The sequence below is a fragment of the Notolabrus celidotus genome, chromosome 19, assembly GCF_009762535.1.
Source record: "Notolabrus celidotus isolate fNotCel1 chromosome 19, fNotCel1.pri, whole genome shotgun sequence".
Classification (NCBI taxonomy): Eukaryota; Metazoa; Chordata; class Actinopteri; order Labriformes; family Labridae; genus Notolabrus; species Notolabrus celidotus.
In genome coordinates, this window is record NC_048290.1 from 6,802,640 (window position 1) to 6,819,592 (window position 16,953).

Consider the following 16,953-nt stretch of genomic DNA (forward strand, 5'->3'; position numbering starts at 1 on the left):
TTGCTGTGCTGTGGCGTCGGATGCATTTCCTAGCTCATAAATCCACCTTCAAAACTTTTGCCAGTCTTGTATTCAAAAATCATGTTTATGAGTTTCATTCACTGCTTTTCAGCTCTCACCATCACTACAGCACAATTAGAGACTATGGTGCCTGTGTCCCTTTTTATAGAGGGGGGTATTATGCTCAGTTTCAGGCTTTATGCTGTCCTTCTGATAGCTTTGTGATAGCTTAATATTATTTACAGCTCAAAAAATAATTTGCTTAAATCAGAGTGGTGTCTCTAAAAGCCTAATTTCAGCCTCTGTCTCTGGAACTCAGCAATCCAGAAGCCTCCTCTACTGCTGCAATGCTACAAAGTTGTCGTCACTGAGTCCACAGGTGTTTGTCTATTTAAAATTGGACCCCCTATTTGACCCATAAAGTTTGGAAAATGACACAAAAATCCCCAGCAACAAAGAAAGTGTTTATGATGCCCTTTATGGAGATTCACCAATTAGTGATGTCACAAATTGTCCCCCGATTGTGTCATTCTCATGCCACTTTTTGAGGACACTGTTCAGCTTGGTATTTCTTCCTTGGTTCACTCCAACACCTATTTACCTCAAAATTTAAAACTTTTGCCCATGTTCAGTATTGGCATCCAATATTTTAACTTAATGTTTGTTTGTAAATAAAACAAGCACAATACCTCCCATTTAAGCTGCAAACAAAACGTGGATCCAGGCATAAAAAACAACCTTCAAAAATGAACAACTGCAACCACTTCCACTGTGTTTGACACAAAGCTCTGACTTAGAGCTTGGCAGAACATTTCAAGTACACATCCTTATTGTATTGTTGTCCATAACTTTAACAAGCAAGAGAGGTACTTCTGTGCAGTTTGTTTAAAAAACCTAATTAAATAAAGTCTTTATAAATTGATGAAATTAAGCCCATATATAGTGCAAAAAAAGTGTTGCAACCACTGTGATATTCATCAGAGTCCAGGAAAGGTTGGGGTTGATCAGATGAGGAAGTGGGAGCTGGTGAGGGTCACATTAGCTCTCTGATATGAGAGAAATATGCAGAAAGGATCGAAGAATCAGAGGGAAACAAGGGACATTAAGGGATACGAATATAAGTAATGGTTATTTAATAAAAAGGTTAATATTTATGAGGTGGTGCTAGGGGGTTATCAGTAGGGAGTACTATGGGTTTGAAGATTTCTCAATTATTTACAGTATGATGATCAAGTTTTCGTCCTCTGTTTCCTCTGTAGGTTTAATTTATGCTCTTAGAAGCTAAAAATGTATTTTTGAGTTACATTTATTTACTTTATTTTCTGTTCTGCAAAACATCACATCAATAAACTGCCATACACATTCAAGTGAATGGCAGTGCATGTGTACACGATTCATTATTTTGCATCATCATAAACACCCTCGAAGTTTAGGTTCATATTTATACAACAAACCACAGAATACAGAAATCTCAATTTCGAAACACCAGCAATTATTTGAGATACGTTAACTTCCATTTTAGCATAAGTTTAAAAACATAAAGACATTTTCTGTCATATGTTATGAATAAATCTATTCACTGAGGTGTCATCACCCTGTAATTTGTTGGCATGTGTGCAGTGTCAGTGTTTTTCTGCTCTGCTTCAGATGCCTGTTCGGTGAGTGTCCAGCCTCTGTTTAACACAGATGAATATTTCATTTCAGAAGTCCAGCTGCTCCTCATCTGTGGCTCTGTCTCCTGAGACTGCCTCAGGCTACAAGGCTTAACAATGTCATCCCAGCTTACATACACACTGAAAATGTGTGTGTGTGTTTGTGATTTACCTACCTATCCAACAGAGGACCTAACCTTTCTTCTTACTTATTATCAACAAGGGGACTGACGAGCCAGCAGGTGACATTTTGAGGCCAGCACTTGGTTAATGTACAATGATAGTCTAATGGTTGACACAGGTTTGTGTATGTGTAAGTATAAAGCTGGTTACATGCATATATATCTTCTGACTACTGACACTGCCTCAGGCTAAAAGGCGTCTCAATGTCATCACACCTAATATACACAGTGAAAATGTGTGTGAGTTACCGCTCACCTACCTATCAAACAGAAGACCTTATATCTATTTGAAACTGATGAAAGGGGGAACGAAGAGCCAGCAGGGGATATTTTCAGGTCCACATTTGATTGATGTAGAATGATACTCCACTACACCTCTTATAGATATGTGTGTTTGCCAGTAGATTGTTGTGTACATAGAAACACATCTTCTGTCTACTGATGCAACCTCACGCTACAAGGCTTAACTATGTCATCACCCTCAATGTACACACTGAAAATGTGTGAGCTACAGTTTACCTACCTATCAATCAGGGGACCTCATATTGATTTGAACTTATGAAGGCTATGTCATCACACCTAATGTACACACTGAAAATGTGTGTTAGTTATGGCTCACCTACCTTCACATCAGAGGACCTTACGTTTATTATAACCCATCAATATGAGGCCAACGAAAAAACAAGGGACTTATTTGGGTCTACATTTGATTGGTATACAATGACAGTCCACTGTAGCTATGTATAGGGCTGGGCGATAATCCGATAACGATAATTATTGTGATATATTTTTTTCTCAATATAAACATAACAAGTGTTCGATAAAATTCAATATATTTAAACCTGTAATTACTACCACCCAAGGGGGTTGGGGCTAATGTGACTTAGACGCTAGTTGCCACCTAATGTTAGACTGATTGAAAAATGATGGATTCAAGAAGCTTTTCAGAGAACTAAATTCCAGACACAAGTGAACAAACTGTCTTCAACTTTCACTTAGGATCAAAAATCTGACTTTAAATCTAAATGGAATAATGATTTGATATGTATCGTGATATTTATAGATATTGACTGATGTGAAAAATGTTACCATGATAACATCTTTTTCAATACTGCCCAGCTCTAGGTAAGTGTGTGTCAGTATAATGCTGTTCACGTGCAAATGCATCTTCTGTCTACTGACTAAAAAACATTAGCATATCTAACGTGCACAATTAAAGTGTGAGATTGAACTTACCTGCCTATACTTCAGAGGACCTCAAATTTTAGACCTCAATAAAAGTGTAAGATTGAACTTACCTGACTATACTTCAGAGGACCTCAAATTTGGGACCTCAATTAAAGTGTGAGATTAAATTTACCTGCCTATACTTCAGAGGACCTCAAATTTTAGACCTCAATTAAAGTGTGAGATTAAACTTACCTGCCTATACTTCAGAGGACCTCAAATTTTAGACCTCAATTAAAGTGTGAGATTGAACTTACCTGCCTATACTTCAGAGGACCTCAATTTTAGACCTCAATAAAAGTGTAAGATTGAACTTACCTGACTATACTTCAGAGGACCTCAAATTTGGGACCTCAATTAAAGTGTGAGATTAAATTTACCTGCCTATACTTCAGAGGACCTCAAATTTGAGACCTCAAGTAAAGTGTGAGATTAAACTTTCCTGCCTATACTTCAGAGGACCTCAAATTTTGGACCTCAGTAAAAGTGTGAGATAAAACTGACCTGCCTATACTTCAGAGGACCTCAAATTTTAGACCTCAATTAAAGTGTAAGATTGAACTGACCTGCCTATACTTCAGAGGACCTCAAATTTTGGACCTCAATAAAAGTGTAAGATTGAACTTACCTGCCTATACTTCAGAGGACCTCAAATTTTGGACCTCAGTAAAAGTGTGAGATAAAACTGACCTGCCTATACTTCAGAGGACGTTGAATTTTAGACCTCAATTAAAGTGTGAGATTAAACTTACCTGCCTATACTTCAGAGGACCTTGAATTTTAGACCTCAATTAAAGTGTGTGATTGAACTGACCTGCCTATACTTCAGAGGACCTCATATTTTGGACCTCAACAGGGGATATTTTGAGATCCACATTAGCTTGATATAAATGATAGTCCACTGTTTCTTAAAAAGGCATGCATATATGTGTTTGTGTCAGTATAGTGCTCTATATGCAAATGCATCTTCTATCGATTGACTCTGCCTCAGGCTAACAGGCATAGCTTTGTTATCACACATAATGTACATACTAGAAATCTGTGAGTTAGTGCTTATCTGCCTATACATCAAAGAACCAGAACTTAAGTGTAGCTCATTAGCATGGGACTTTATTTAGAATCAACATCAGGTTGATGATGGTCCACTGTTCGTTGAATAGATGTGTTTGTAAATGCAAATATATCTTCTCTCTACTGACACTGCCTCAGGCTATGATGCTTAACTGCATCATCACACCTAATATACACACTGAAAATGTGTGTGAGTTATGGCTTACCTACCTGTATATCAGAGGACCTCACATTTGTTCTAACTCAGCAAATACGGGACCACTTATATAATACAGGTCCTTTTTGGTTGATGCAGAATTACAGTCCACTGTTTGTTGCATGCACCTATGTGTATATGTGTAAGTTAAATGCTGTTTGCATGCAAATGCATAGCCAGGAGAAATATATAGGGGAGTCATGGTGCAAGGTTTGAGCTGTACAGAGAATGCTTAAGGTCCCCTGAATAAACTGCATCCATCACTTTCAAGCTTTCACATCTGCACTGGGGAATTTCAGAGTACACGAGTATCCCTCCCTCCCTCCTCCTTCCTCCCTCCTTCTCCCGTTCCTCTCATCATCTCGCCTCCCCCTACTGCTAGTTCCCAAGCCTGTCTTCTTCTTCTTCTTCCTCTTCTTCAGTGTTTTCTTGCCTGTGGGGAGGCTGCTACCAGGCTGACAGGGAGTGTCACTGACTCCTCTCACAGCACATTACTCTCTCATTCTGCCACTTTTTCATGCTTTCGCCCTGTTTTTCCACACAAACACAGAAGCACACACACACACACACAAGGATAGCATACCCATCCCTTGTCAATATAATACACTAGTAGAGTGAAAGCACCAATGGGGCCCTTCTCTCTTCTTTTATTACATAAGGCAATGTAGCTAGAGACCTATCATATAGGAGTAAATGTGTGCATTTGCCAGTGAAGTGTACGTAGTGTGTGTTTGTGTTAAACCATCATAGATAAGACACCTCCTGGACATTCCAATTTCCTGTCCCGTATTTGCCCTCCTCGTAGACCGCTTTATCAGAAGGAAACATATAAATGCTGATAGTTTAATACTGTTTGAAAAATAGAGAAAAGGAGGGTGGTCTACAAGGATGAAATTGGAGAGTGATGAGTTTGAAATGGGGACTGGAGAAACAGTAGAAATGAAGATGCTCTAAAAAAGGATAGAAGTGTAAAAGAGAATGAGAAAAGACAGCGGGACAAAGCAGAGGAGGTATGAGCTCATTTTGTCTGACTGCAGCAGAGGAACGGTTCACCATGTTCCACCCCGAACAATTGTTAGTGTTCCCCTGTGATAACTTGACAGTGATGGTAATGCCTCATTAAAAGTGCGACGAGTGGCAGCAACTCGGCTCCAAGTTTTGAAACCGAAAGCCACGGAAGATCTCTTCAAAAGCGGCACCCCCGTTAATTAAACTCCACAGATGGACACCTTGGCTTTTTTCCAGACACAGCAAAGATAGGTGCTGGGAATTATAGCTGTTACTCAAGCATACATCGAAAGACTATCAAAACCCAGGAGTGAGCAGGCAGTGCATTCTCAGGTCAGCGCAGAGTGGTCTGGAATTCTAATTGCTGTCGTTAAGCAAGGGCAAATGTTTTCCAAGTGGCTGAACTCCTGAGGAAATTAAAAGGAGTTATCAAAAACTGCCAACTATCACAGCCACAGGCAAAATAAAACATCCCACTGTGGACCAAAGACTCAATAAAGAGCTGAATAGTTTAGACTCTGAAGCCACTGATGACAGGGATTGATAAACATGCAGCACAGCGCCTTTTTGGAGACACATTCTGCTTGAGTCACTATTTCTAAAGTCAAGGATTTGTTCCAGCTTAAAAGTCCCTTACAGTCAACGTAGAACCTGAAAATGACTACAAATCATTTGAGCTGGGAAGGGGAATTTGTTTAGGTAAATAATTGAGATACAAACTTATAAACTCTCACATAAAGGCTTCATAAGATGTTTTAATTGAGCTTCTACCTTTGGTCCTGCGTATTAATCAATGGTACAGTCTGGCTGCATGTCTGGTATGTTTATTCACGGGGGTAAGCAAACAGTAATATTAAAGTTTGTTGCTGTGCTTGCACTCTGCATTCTTTATTAGATGGTTATTTCTCTGTTGGCACAGGTGCTCTACTTTGTTAACAGATCATCAGAACAAATACAACAATGTCTGATGTTGTTATCTAAGTGGGCTGCCTCAATTTGGGACTCTTATCCACTGCATTATAAGCTATGTAGGTGAAATGAAGCTTTATAACCTGACTGTGTTAAATACTTAAATCTGATTGGTTGAAACCCCAGAACAATGGTGATTGATTCTCAACTGCAAAAGCAAAGATAGTGGCAACCTGATCACACCTCATTTCAAATCAATCCACTGAAAGCAGTCCAGCACATTTCGTCTCCCTGTGGCAAAAACATTAGTTTGATATTAGAAGAGCATCCTGAGGAGCAACTGGGCCCCAAGCTCCTAGAGAAATGTGAAACAAGATGCTATCCTGCAATTCAGGAAACAACAGTAAAGCTGGTGAGAGCATCTTGAAGTTGCCAATTCTTATAAGTAACTTAAACAATAAGTGGTGGTGATAGTGGCAACAGTGGAAAAAGTTGAAACCCCAAGACCCTCCTGTTGGTGCAAACTATTAAACAGCAACTATTTAAGTGTTTAATTTAACAAACCAATGGGTTTTTGCTAAGAAACAAAAAATACAGACATATATTTAAATAAATTGAAGTTGTAGGAACATTTTTTGTCAAATGTTATGTATTTCTTGAGTTTTTAACCCCAGTTAGTACACGGTCATTCTGTTGGAAGCACTGCACTGTCTGCCTTTTGTAACTGTCTTTGGTTTAAGCACACATTGATGTCTTGTTTCAAGGACTCCCTCGTAAAAGAGAGTTTTGAAGTGCTTTGAACCTCAAAAGGGAAGACTCCTGGTAAACCAAGGTTGAATACATTTCAAATTCACTGAAAATTATGTTTAACTCAAATTGTTTGGGGCTGTTGTAGCTTTATTTCTGCAACATGATAAGTTGTTACCAAAGTAATCCATGTTTTCTAATTAATTATTATAAGAAGCTTTAAATGCAGCAACCACTGTTCACATGGTTTCTGTTACCAAGACCAAGGAAGAGTAAAATGCATTATATTACAGTCCTGGTAAGTTGAATGCAACCATTTGTTTAAAAAAACAACGATGAAATGATACAACAGAGGACAGGAGAGTCATCATGTATTACGAAGAGAAAGAGCCAGACATATTAAAAGTGACAGATCGGAGACTGAGGATTCACTGGTTTCCAAAAAGCACTGACAACACAACACAAAAACGTCAACAGTGACCTGAATAACCAGCCATCAGCAGACAGAGGTACCAGAATAGAACAGACGTATGAACAGATCCAGCAAACACACAACACCAGCTCAGAACAAAGAACAAACACCTACCTGTCATTGTCGACGCTCCTGAAGCCAGGAAGGATGTGTCTGAAGCTGGAGTTGCGGTCAAGTTTGGGTTGACTCTTGGTGCGTTTTATCGAGCCCTTCAGCCGTCGACTTAGAAAGCCCTGACAGGGAGAGACAGACGGAGAAACAGTGTCAGTGGAAGTCTGTGAGATATCAATCATTACGCTCAACTTGAAAGCAGGATGAAACATATTAGTACAGGCATTAGCTTTCCCTGTCCTTGATGATTAGACGCAGGATGTGATGACAGGTTCTAAATGAGTATAGATTTCACATCAGAGTAAGACAGTAGGAGAAGTGAGGACAAGGTCAAACAATGACAGAAAAGACCTGACACAAGAAGATCCTCAAAGAGCATAGACATAACAAGCATGACATTTAACCGCAAATATGATATGAACATGGACGACATAAGGTGTCCCTAAAAGTGAAGTCAAAAAAATTTGGAGACCCCCTCCTGACTGGCTGCAGTATAGGCTATAAACCCTACTCCTCCATGTTAACAGACGGGACATGGATAAATCTTTAAAATCAAAATACATGTCAAAGAAATAGTTTTCTAACAGGATCTCTGTCATTAAAGTTAGTTTATATCATGCAAAAATAAGTCAAATTGTTCTTTTCCGTAAAGGTTCAGTTTTGATTACTTGTGTGATGCTAAAAATGGCGTCAGTGGTGCAATAAAGTGGTGAAAGAAATACAAAACAAACACTAACACAAGAGTCATTGAATTCTCTAAATCTCTACCGGTCTGCTTCAAACCAACACAAGAAGCTGTTTTGCTGTTGGCTGTACCATCCTGAGGCTTCTCTGCTGTTGTATTGGTAAGTTTAAAGTCTGGTTTGGTTAGCGGACGGGGTCAGATGTCAATTGAAAGTATGTTAATGTGGACACCTCCATCTCCTCCCATCGTGATAAGTGAAGCCAAAACACTGCCTCGATCAGCGCCAACAAACTGGGCTGGTGGAGCCGAGGCAGAAGCAAGCTGGCCAGTACAACCACTGGACTGATGTCAAACCGCTTCTGCTAACCATTACACTTTGAGGCATACTGTTGAAATGTTGATTCATGTGCATTGTCCTAATCAAATTAACTAAAATTAAATTATCTAACTTGAAGCGGATACTCATAACACTCTTGTGTTAATGTTATTCATGTTTTCTATCTATGTTTCTCCTCTTGTCTAATAAACACTGCAGGAGCTGACATTTAGCCAATAGAGCTGTCAATCATGATGTCACATCCTGTCTTTATTACATCAAATAACTAATTAAATTAGATTTATCCAAAAAACACTTGCATATACAGTATATCAACCTAAGAGCTAAGTGCAATGATAGACGGCATGTAAAGGTAACATACTTGAGGTGTGTGTAGTTTGATTCATGTTCCATCTGTTATAATGAAGGGGCGGGCCTAAAAGCCTAAACTGCAGCCACTAGAGGGAGCTCTAAAACTTCATGCTTCATTCAGGATAGCTCCTGTACTGTCCGTGATTGTATTCCATCTATAGCCAGTCCCTGTCACAGTTGGTGTTTTGGCTTCACTTGTTCATTGTAAGAAGTTGGGGCATGTCGTCCATCTTTATACACAGTCAGAAATGATATGTAAGACGTAACTGTCAGTGTTTTATTTTCCTATGCCGCACATAATCATTTCATAATCATTCACACACACACTAAACCAATGGACAGACCCCTTTATTAGTTTTCTCATTCTCCTCTTTGTATGGGTCTGTGTGTTTACTTCTTCCAACATCTGCAATCACACTCCCCCAAGCACCTCGCCGTCTCCATGGCAACTGTTGGCTGGCATTAAGAGCATGAGGAATATGAACAAATGAGATGTGGTGCAGAAATGGCAGGCTGTTGCGAATTTTCATTCAAAATAAGAAAAAAAAAGAAAATGACACATTTTTTTAGACTTCACTGCAGGGAAGGGATCAAGGAGGGGAAGAAGTCGAAATAGAAGATGAAAAAGAAGGACGTTGAATAAAGAGGGAGAATATGAGAGTTGATAGAGCAACTTAACAGGGCAGCACGTAGAAGATGGAAGTGAAACAGGTGAGCCAGTGCGCGGGAGAAAACGCATTGAAACATGTAGTGTTCAGGCTCAGGTGCAGCGTTTTATTCCAATCAAACGACTCATCAGCTGATGCAACGGGTGAATAATAAAGTGTACACCTTCAGAAGACAGCGCAGTAAAGAAACTCCACATAACACACACACACACAGAGAAAGAAACCTCCCCCTGTCCCAGTCAGGCCATTAACACACCTGTATAATTACCACCCACAGTGTGAATAGGTCGCCCCGGGCAACTGTGGAATTTGGATAATTACAGAGCGACTCCCAGACAGCATGCCAGCTGATCACAGAGGAGCCACAGCAAACTGATGAACAACACCTGTCAACAGTGAAACACTGAGAGCTGGAAACAATGGGAAGCTAGAGTCAGTGCATTCACACTGTTAGGTAGTCATCGTGTCCAAATGACCTCATATATGTTTATTCTAATCATGATGAATAACTGAGTTTTCTATAAATAAAGTTCTGAGTTTGCTGTCGGTGTGCACGGCTGTCCCAGAATGCAATGCTCAAAGGAGATGGAGGAGCTTTTTGATAAAACACAGACGCTAAACTTAAAGAAAAATGGCAGATGGTTCTGACAAACTTGAAGTTTTTGGTAAACAAGACAAAAAAGGGTTTCTTTAGAATAATATATCTGTGTTCTATAGCTCTGGGACTTTACATATATAAGAGGAAGCTGAGAGACACAATTTGGGTATGGATATTCAAAAAATATCCCAAGAAGGAAACCTGGAATAGTGTCCTTTTCCAATTGACCACAGTGACAAGAGAGGGTTTGCTGCTGCACCTCACCACTGGGGAAAAGCCAAGTGCTCAAAGTCTTCTTCAAAGCTTTCCAACTTTTACATGCAGCCAGTCTTAAAGCTTCTGGTGGAACATTTCTGCATAAAAATGCTGAAGTAAGCATATGGCTTGCCACCCTGATAAAATTGGGGTAGAGCATGTTCTATCCCAAACTGTGCAACATGTCAGACTCCGGTTGTCAAAACGTAGAGAAGAGAGCTCAATTTTAAAAAAGGTACATCTGCTGGAAGCAGGCGCCATTGAAAAACGAGTCCAGGACAAGATATTGATATTCAGTATTGATGTCTCCAATGGAGCCATGCCATGCACCTTCATCCTCCTCGCTCTAAAGCTGTCAGGTCAAGCGGTAAAAGCTCAGTACATCATCCATACAGTGTAATAGCAAGCAACTCATAATAACAAGCCCTATATCAAACACTGGATAAGGGCCTGTGAACACTAACAGCATATTTTGTGCTTGCAGCGCCTATTTTCCATACAAATCCAATGCAGTTCAGTGTTTTTCAGTGCTCACCGTCGTGACCATCAGCATCAGTTGTTTTTAGCCTGTAAGCATTATAATTAAGCATTCTCAGGTGACAGTAATTAAACTTTTGGAATCGTCAATGTCACTTCTCCATCACCAACCAGTAGGAATTAAGTAGGGACGAGATTTCTGATTTCAACTTTGTCAATAAGAATGGCGGGTGGAGGCCCAAACAGAGGAAAAACTAACTGATATCCTTCTTTTTTCAAGGATTGATTTTTCAGAAAACAATGTCATGGTGTAGAGCGATTGCCAATGCTACCACACTATTCATATTGTCTTTATAAAATTCCATCAATCAAGAGACAATATGAAGCATACGGTAAAATCAAAAACAGACTTAAAGGTCATCACTAAGTGAAGTGAAATTGCTGTGGGACAACATTTGTAAACTAGGAATGGTACATGCTAGATAGAAGGGCTCTGAAATTGGGGTTGTGGACATTGCCAGTGCAAAAAAGAACGCTGTTAGTGGAAACAGGCCCTAATAAAACAGAGTGGCACCATCCCAGTTTTCCCAGCAAATGCCGTGTTGAAAAAAAAAAAGAAAAATATAAACAAAAACAAAATAAACAAAAAAATAATGCATTGTAAACAAGTTTTAACAGTTAATTCAATTTTGTAATAACAATAATTTGAGATCCAGTGGTTTTGGAGTTCACCTCATATTGGTTCCTAGAGGTCTGGTATTGTTTTCCTCTGCAGCCTCAATTTTCACTCTATTTTTAATGAATCCCCACAAGCTACCAATTAATTTAAAGTCTTGATAGCAACAGTACTCTTTTTTGTTAAGTGTCTTGGGACAACATTTGTCATTAATTGGCACTGTACAAATAAAGATTGATGAGATTAGACCCGTTGCCAGTTGAACTTCATCCGAAAACCAAAATCTAATTTTGGCCGATGTGTGTTGGCCGATGTGTGCTGGCCTAAGTAGTGCATCATTTGCCATAGTTACAAGGGAGGGAACGCACACTGATTAGTTTTAAATAACTGAAAATGAGACCCACATTACACCCAATTACAGGTTGTTTGAAAACACTGCTCAACAAAGCTGACTTTTTAGGTTTCCAGATTGTCTTAAACATTTGAATCTTTCTTTTGACTTAAAACATGGAAGTAATTAATTGCTTATCACTTGTCAACCTCAACAAAAGCGACTGTGAGCATACTTAGTAGGAATCCGAGTGAATCTGACATGGCATGGAGGTTAATAGAAAGTGGGCAGATAATGGGTTACTATTACTACCTGCCAGAGGTGAGCTCTGTTCAGTGGCTGTTAGATTAATGAACATGGCTGAGTCATCACTGACAGTGCGAGGCTGCACCTGGGGACTTAAACTCTCACTCTCTCTCTCTCTCTCTCTCTCTATATATATATATATAGTATAAAAACTCTTTCTATAAGCTGTGAATGTGAGTGTGTCTGCATGTGGTAAGATCAACAGTGGTTCATTTTGAAATAACGCAGGAGCAATGCTGTTTCCTTCATCGACCTCAGATCAGCTCCTTTCCACAACATGACACGGCAAAGATGGTGGAGCAGTACAAGAAATCCTTTACGCCCACACATATGCGCAAACACTGACACACTTCTTCCCCCCTATTTCTGGATATCACTCACAATCACCTCCAAATTCGCAGTAATTCCATACCCTTCTCCCAGCAGCCTCTGGAGACGGCGTGTGCCTGCTGCAGCTGTTGGCATAGTCACGGCTAACAAATTAAAATGCTTCCCTTTCTTTCCTCATCTGCAGAAATAAGTCTGTGAACAGAAACCTGTCCCTGTGGGCGAGCTGGATTGATTAGTGGCTGCTTGTTCTGTTTTTACTTCTTTCTCTCCCCTGATGGATGGACTCTAAAAATGCAGGGAGAAAGAGAAACAGAACCAGAGAGGATACACAGACCTGTCATTATTTTGTATTCATTGTTCTTTCTTGCAGCATTTTTTGTGCACATGGACAGCTATGTAACATTATAAAACTCTTCAGTCTAATTCCTCCAGCCTGTCAAAGCTCTTACTGAGAAATGTTCCAGGTTAAATGTCAACAGATATGAGCAGCCACTTACAATCAGTCAATAAGGATGACTGATGCCTATATTAACACTGGATTAAACCTCAGGAGGCAAGGCACACTGGTAGCACTGCGAAAATGTTAGCACTTAATTTGCCATCAGCACCTGCTCATACCAGCTGACAAGAGAAAGCACTGGAGAAAAAGAACAAGCCGGCAGAGGAGCACAGATAGAGACATGCAGTGAAAATAAGGGACAGAAATAGAGGTGAGACTGGTCAAAGAATTGAGAAAATGACAGTGAGAGCCTCGCCGGAGAGGGATGAGCTATAGGGGCAGGGTAAATTGGAGAAAGTGGAGCACAGTGTGGAGGTGGCAGAGCATGAGTTGATAGAAAAAGCAACAGAATGAAAATAAATGAGGGGGAAAGTGAGGAGAAAAGTAGAGCAAATGAGTGACAAGGTTGCAGGTGGAGCAGGGCTCGGCAAGAGAGGAGCAGTGTAGCTGCAGGGACAATCAAGCTAGGGCGCAAAGAAAGGGTGGTGAATAAAGGAGAGGCGGGTTTGATCCTTACTGGGGTTTCTACCTTGATCAGTCCTTGCTATAGGTATACATTGAAGATGAGTCATTACCTATCAAGAGCAAAAGTATCCTGACTAGAGGCTGCCTGCATAAGGCCCTGTCATACAGATGGGCGTGGGTTTCTATGACTTAGCAGTGATCGTCCAGGTAAAGCTGTTTCTATTCCAAAGAAAGACACTGCTGTTATCTTTGAAACCAAAATGTAACCCTGAAAGCCCAAATCAGAGTCTTCTTCCCTAATCCTAACCTGGCAGTGTCTGTGCCTAAACCTAACCACCAAACAGAACAAGGTGCTCACAGTTTGGTTAGTTTTAAGTGAGAGTTACAATCAAGCTGCAACCTCCAGTCTCCAACTATGAAGCGTTATAAACTGCAATTCATCGAGAATCCGCTCGAGGCTGGCTGCAGAAACACCGGAAACCACATACACACCAATTCAAAAAAGACAATATTTGCAGCATTAATAAACATGTTTATTAATTATTTTTTCTAACGCAACAGTTCAGAAGATATTAAGATTACTAGCTTTTGCCCGAATAAAGACATGACTGACTTGACTCAACGATTGGCTTCAAAACAGTGCTATTTATACAGTCTATGGTACATGTACACAATACAATTCTTGTAAAAATCTAATAGTATCAACAGCTATTTAGAGACCATGGCAATAAACAAACAAATATGGTATTAGCCATAATACTAAAGTAGCCATAGTGGCGGATGGCTATGCTACAGCTTAAACACAACATTCGACTAGCATTGAGGGCCTTCAACAATACTATATTAATAATTTGTTTAACTGGCTACTAATTCTAATGCTGACTCTCTAAGGACCAACATTACATCACCCACACAACCTTAAGTTCTTCTAATGCTTTTATTCTTTTTTTAGATTTGGATCGATCCTGAATTCCAACATTATAGTAAGTTTATAGTAAGTAATCTCTGTAAATAAACATGTAAATATACAATGTAACAATTCCCCAAGCAGAATTCATATATTTTCATTTATTTTACTATTTAATTATCCCCTACATATACTTTTTTAATTTGTAAAAATACCTCACGTCCACGTCAGTATCTTTGTACTTCTCACCACTGCACTATTATCATATTATTTTTAGCCTGTAGATATTAGTGTTGCTTATTTGTTGTTCTTTTGTGTTTATAGTTGATGTGATTATTATTATCTTTATATTTTTATTTGTATGCCTTATTCTTGTTCCTTTGTACAAAGAGAGCACAGTTTACCAAGACAAATTCCTTGTGTGTTCAAGCATACCTGGCCAATAAAGCCGGGTCTGATTCTGAGTTTGAGAATTTCTCAATAAAAAGCATTCTTCTTCTTTTCTTATTAATGCAGTAGGCAAACAGCTTTCAGGCGCACTGCAGCCACCGTCTGGTGGGAGTAATGTATTACACCAGGATCAATTACAGCGAAGGTAATGTATGTTAGATGAGATATTATTCCCATTAACTCTTAATTTTTTTTTTTCCAAATGAATGAATATCTGAGTATTCTTAAATCCTGACATATCCATATCAGCAAAGAGGAGTAAAAAGAACAAAAACTGAAGTGTAAAAAATAATTTCCAAATAATAGTTTTGGTAGCTAATGAAAAGGTGACAAGATTCTGAGTAACTGCTTTGTATTGGGTGAGTATCTATCCTACTGTTTATACTTATATACTTTGAACATGTTGTATAAGCCAAGAATACTAACCCTACCAGACCAACAAAAGCAACCAATAAGAGTGAGAGTGCATGTTAACACTGTGTTTTAATGTAGTCCCAACCTCATCACTGCATAAACACAAAAAGCCTGACCTCTCCTTAATGTGTCTTTCTTTGAAATAGATCTACCCCAAATACTCCAACAAACACAATGAAAACTGAGACCTAATGGCGCGTCATACATCATGTCATTGTTCCATTGTGTGGTAGAAAACTGACTCTTGGGAATATCATTTTCCTGTGCTTGAACAACACCTGTAAATGTCAGCGCATGAATGAAAACATGATTGCATTCAGGACGTAAATACAGCCGGTAAGCCTTTGTTAATGAGTTTGTTTGATCCCTCATAAACATTGCTTGTTTTGCTGTGTAATGTACGAGCCTTTGCTTTTCATTCTGCGAGCACCTACTCGTCCAAGGTAACACGATAAGGCTATTACAGCCAGTGCTACCTGACAGGGGGCATTACAGTGTCACATGTTAGTGTGAATTTCAATGAGCTCTATAATTATTCCACATTTCCACGCTTGACAGCTAATTAGTGGGAGGAGGGGACGGAATAATTTGATTCAACGTGCATTCTTGAAGGGTAGGAGAGGCTGGTGTTCTCCGACCCTTCTGCCCTGCAGGCTTATTGCACCACCTCTAGGGGAATTTAATTATTGTGGAAAGATTGTGTGAGTCCTAATTTTACTATTACCTTGTTGTACAATATGTTAGCTTAAACCTGTGCATGCTGGTTGATGTTTGTGAGAGTACACAACAGGCTTCTTCATACTTCATTATAATCTCAGCCTGTCCAAAGCCCATTATGCACTGACACGACAGCTCATTTTATCCCTGCACTTGTTTTTCGTTTTTTTTTTTACTTTGCTTTTGACGTGAAAATAAAGAAAACACTTGCAATAAGCTAACTATTCCCTCAGCTTGGCAATTCCAGGCTTCCCTAATGGGAGCTGATAGAATCAGTGCCTGGACAATCAGCAGGGTGTTCCCGGCTTCCACATCCACCTCTCTTCTCCCCTGTTTGCACAACCTGATGAAAACAAGAGACATACCTGTCCAATTAGCCCCCCTGCTATTATCTGAGCGTAGAGGGGGGAGGGTGGGGCGGGTGGTGGTGTCAGGGGGAGATTGGATAAGGAGCTAAGTCACAATTGAGAATCAATCCAGCCAGCGAGTGCAATCAGCGGGACATAGACGTGACTGACTTAGATAAGGTTTGTTTGCCTGGGTGAGGTAAAACTATGAATGTAACTTTAAAATTAAGGTATGCACTATGCAATGTTCGAGTACAGCAGTGGAAGATCAGGCTTTAGAGAGCGCATACTTCTCTCTCAGGCCTACTGGTAAGAAATTGTTTTGGAGAAAGCTCTGGAGGATGTGCTTCTGTGTATGAAAGTGTGTGTGTGGGGCACCCACTTTTTGTGAGCAGACACTGAATCGAGCCCTTGCGAAGAACATGAGAGAAAAACATTTTGACAGATTTAGCTCAAGGCCTAGGAGGGGTACTTTAGATGTCACCACAACTCTTTTCACTGGGAGGGAGAAAAAGTGAGGGGAGGTTTGTCAGTACTAAAAGTGGGAGATGCAGGAGAGAAGAAT

The 16,953-nt window shown here is 39.7% G+C and overlaps 1 protein-coding gene across 2 annotated transcripts in view; it reads right to left on the minus strand.

The window, feature by feature from the left end:
* dab2ipb (DAB2 interacting protein b) overlaps positions 1 to 16,953 on the minus strand; it is a 151,100-nt gene that overhangs the window by 107,673 nt on the left and 26,474 nt on the right. For both annotated transcript variants that reach the window (XM_034710031.1, XM_034710030.1), the window contains exon 3: positions 7,579 to 7,697. In XM_034710031.1, the coding sequence (XP_034565922.1) occupies positions 7,579 to 7,697 (119 nt within the window). The remainder of the gene's footprint in view (positions 1 to 7,578; positions 7,698 to 16,953) is intronic.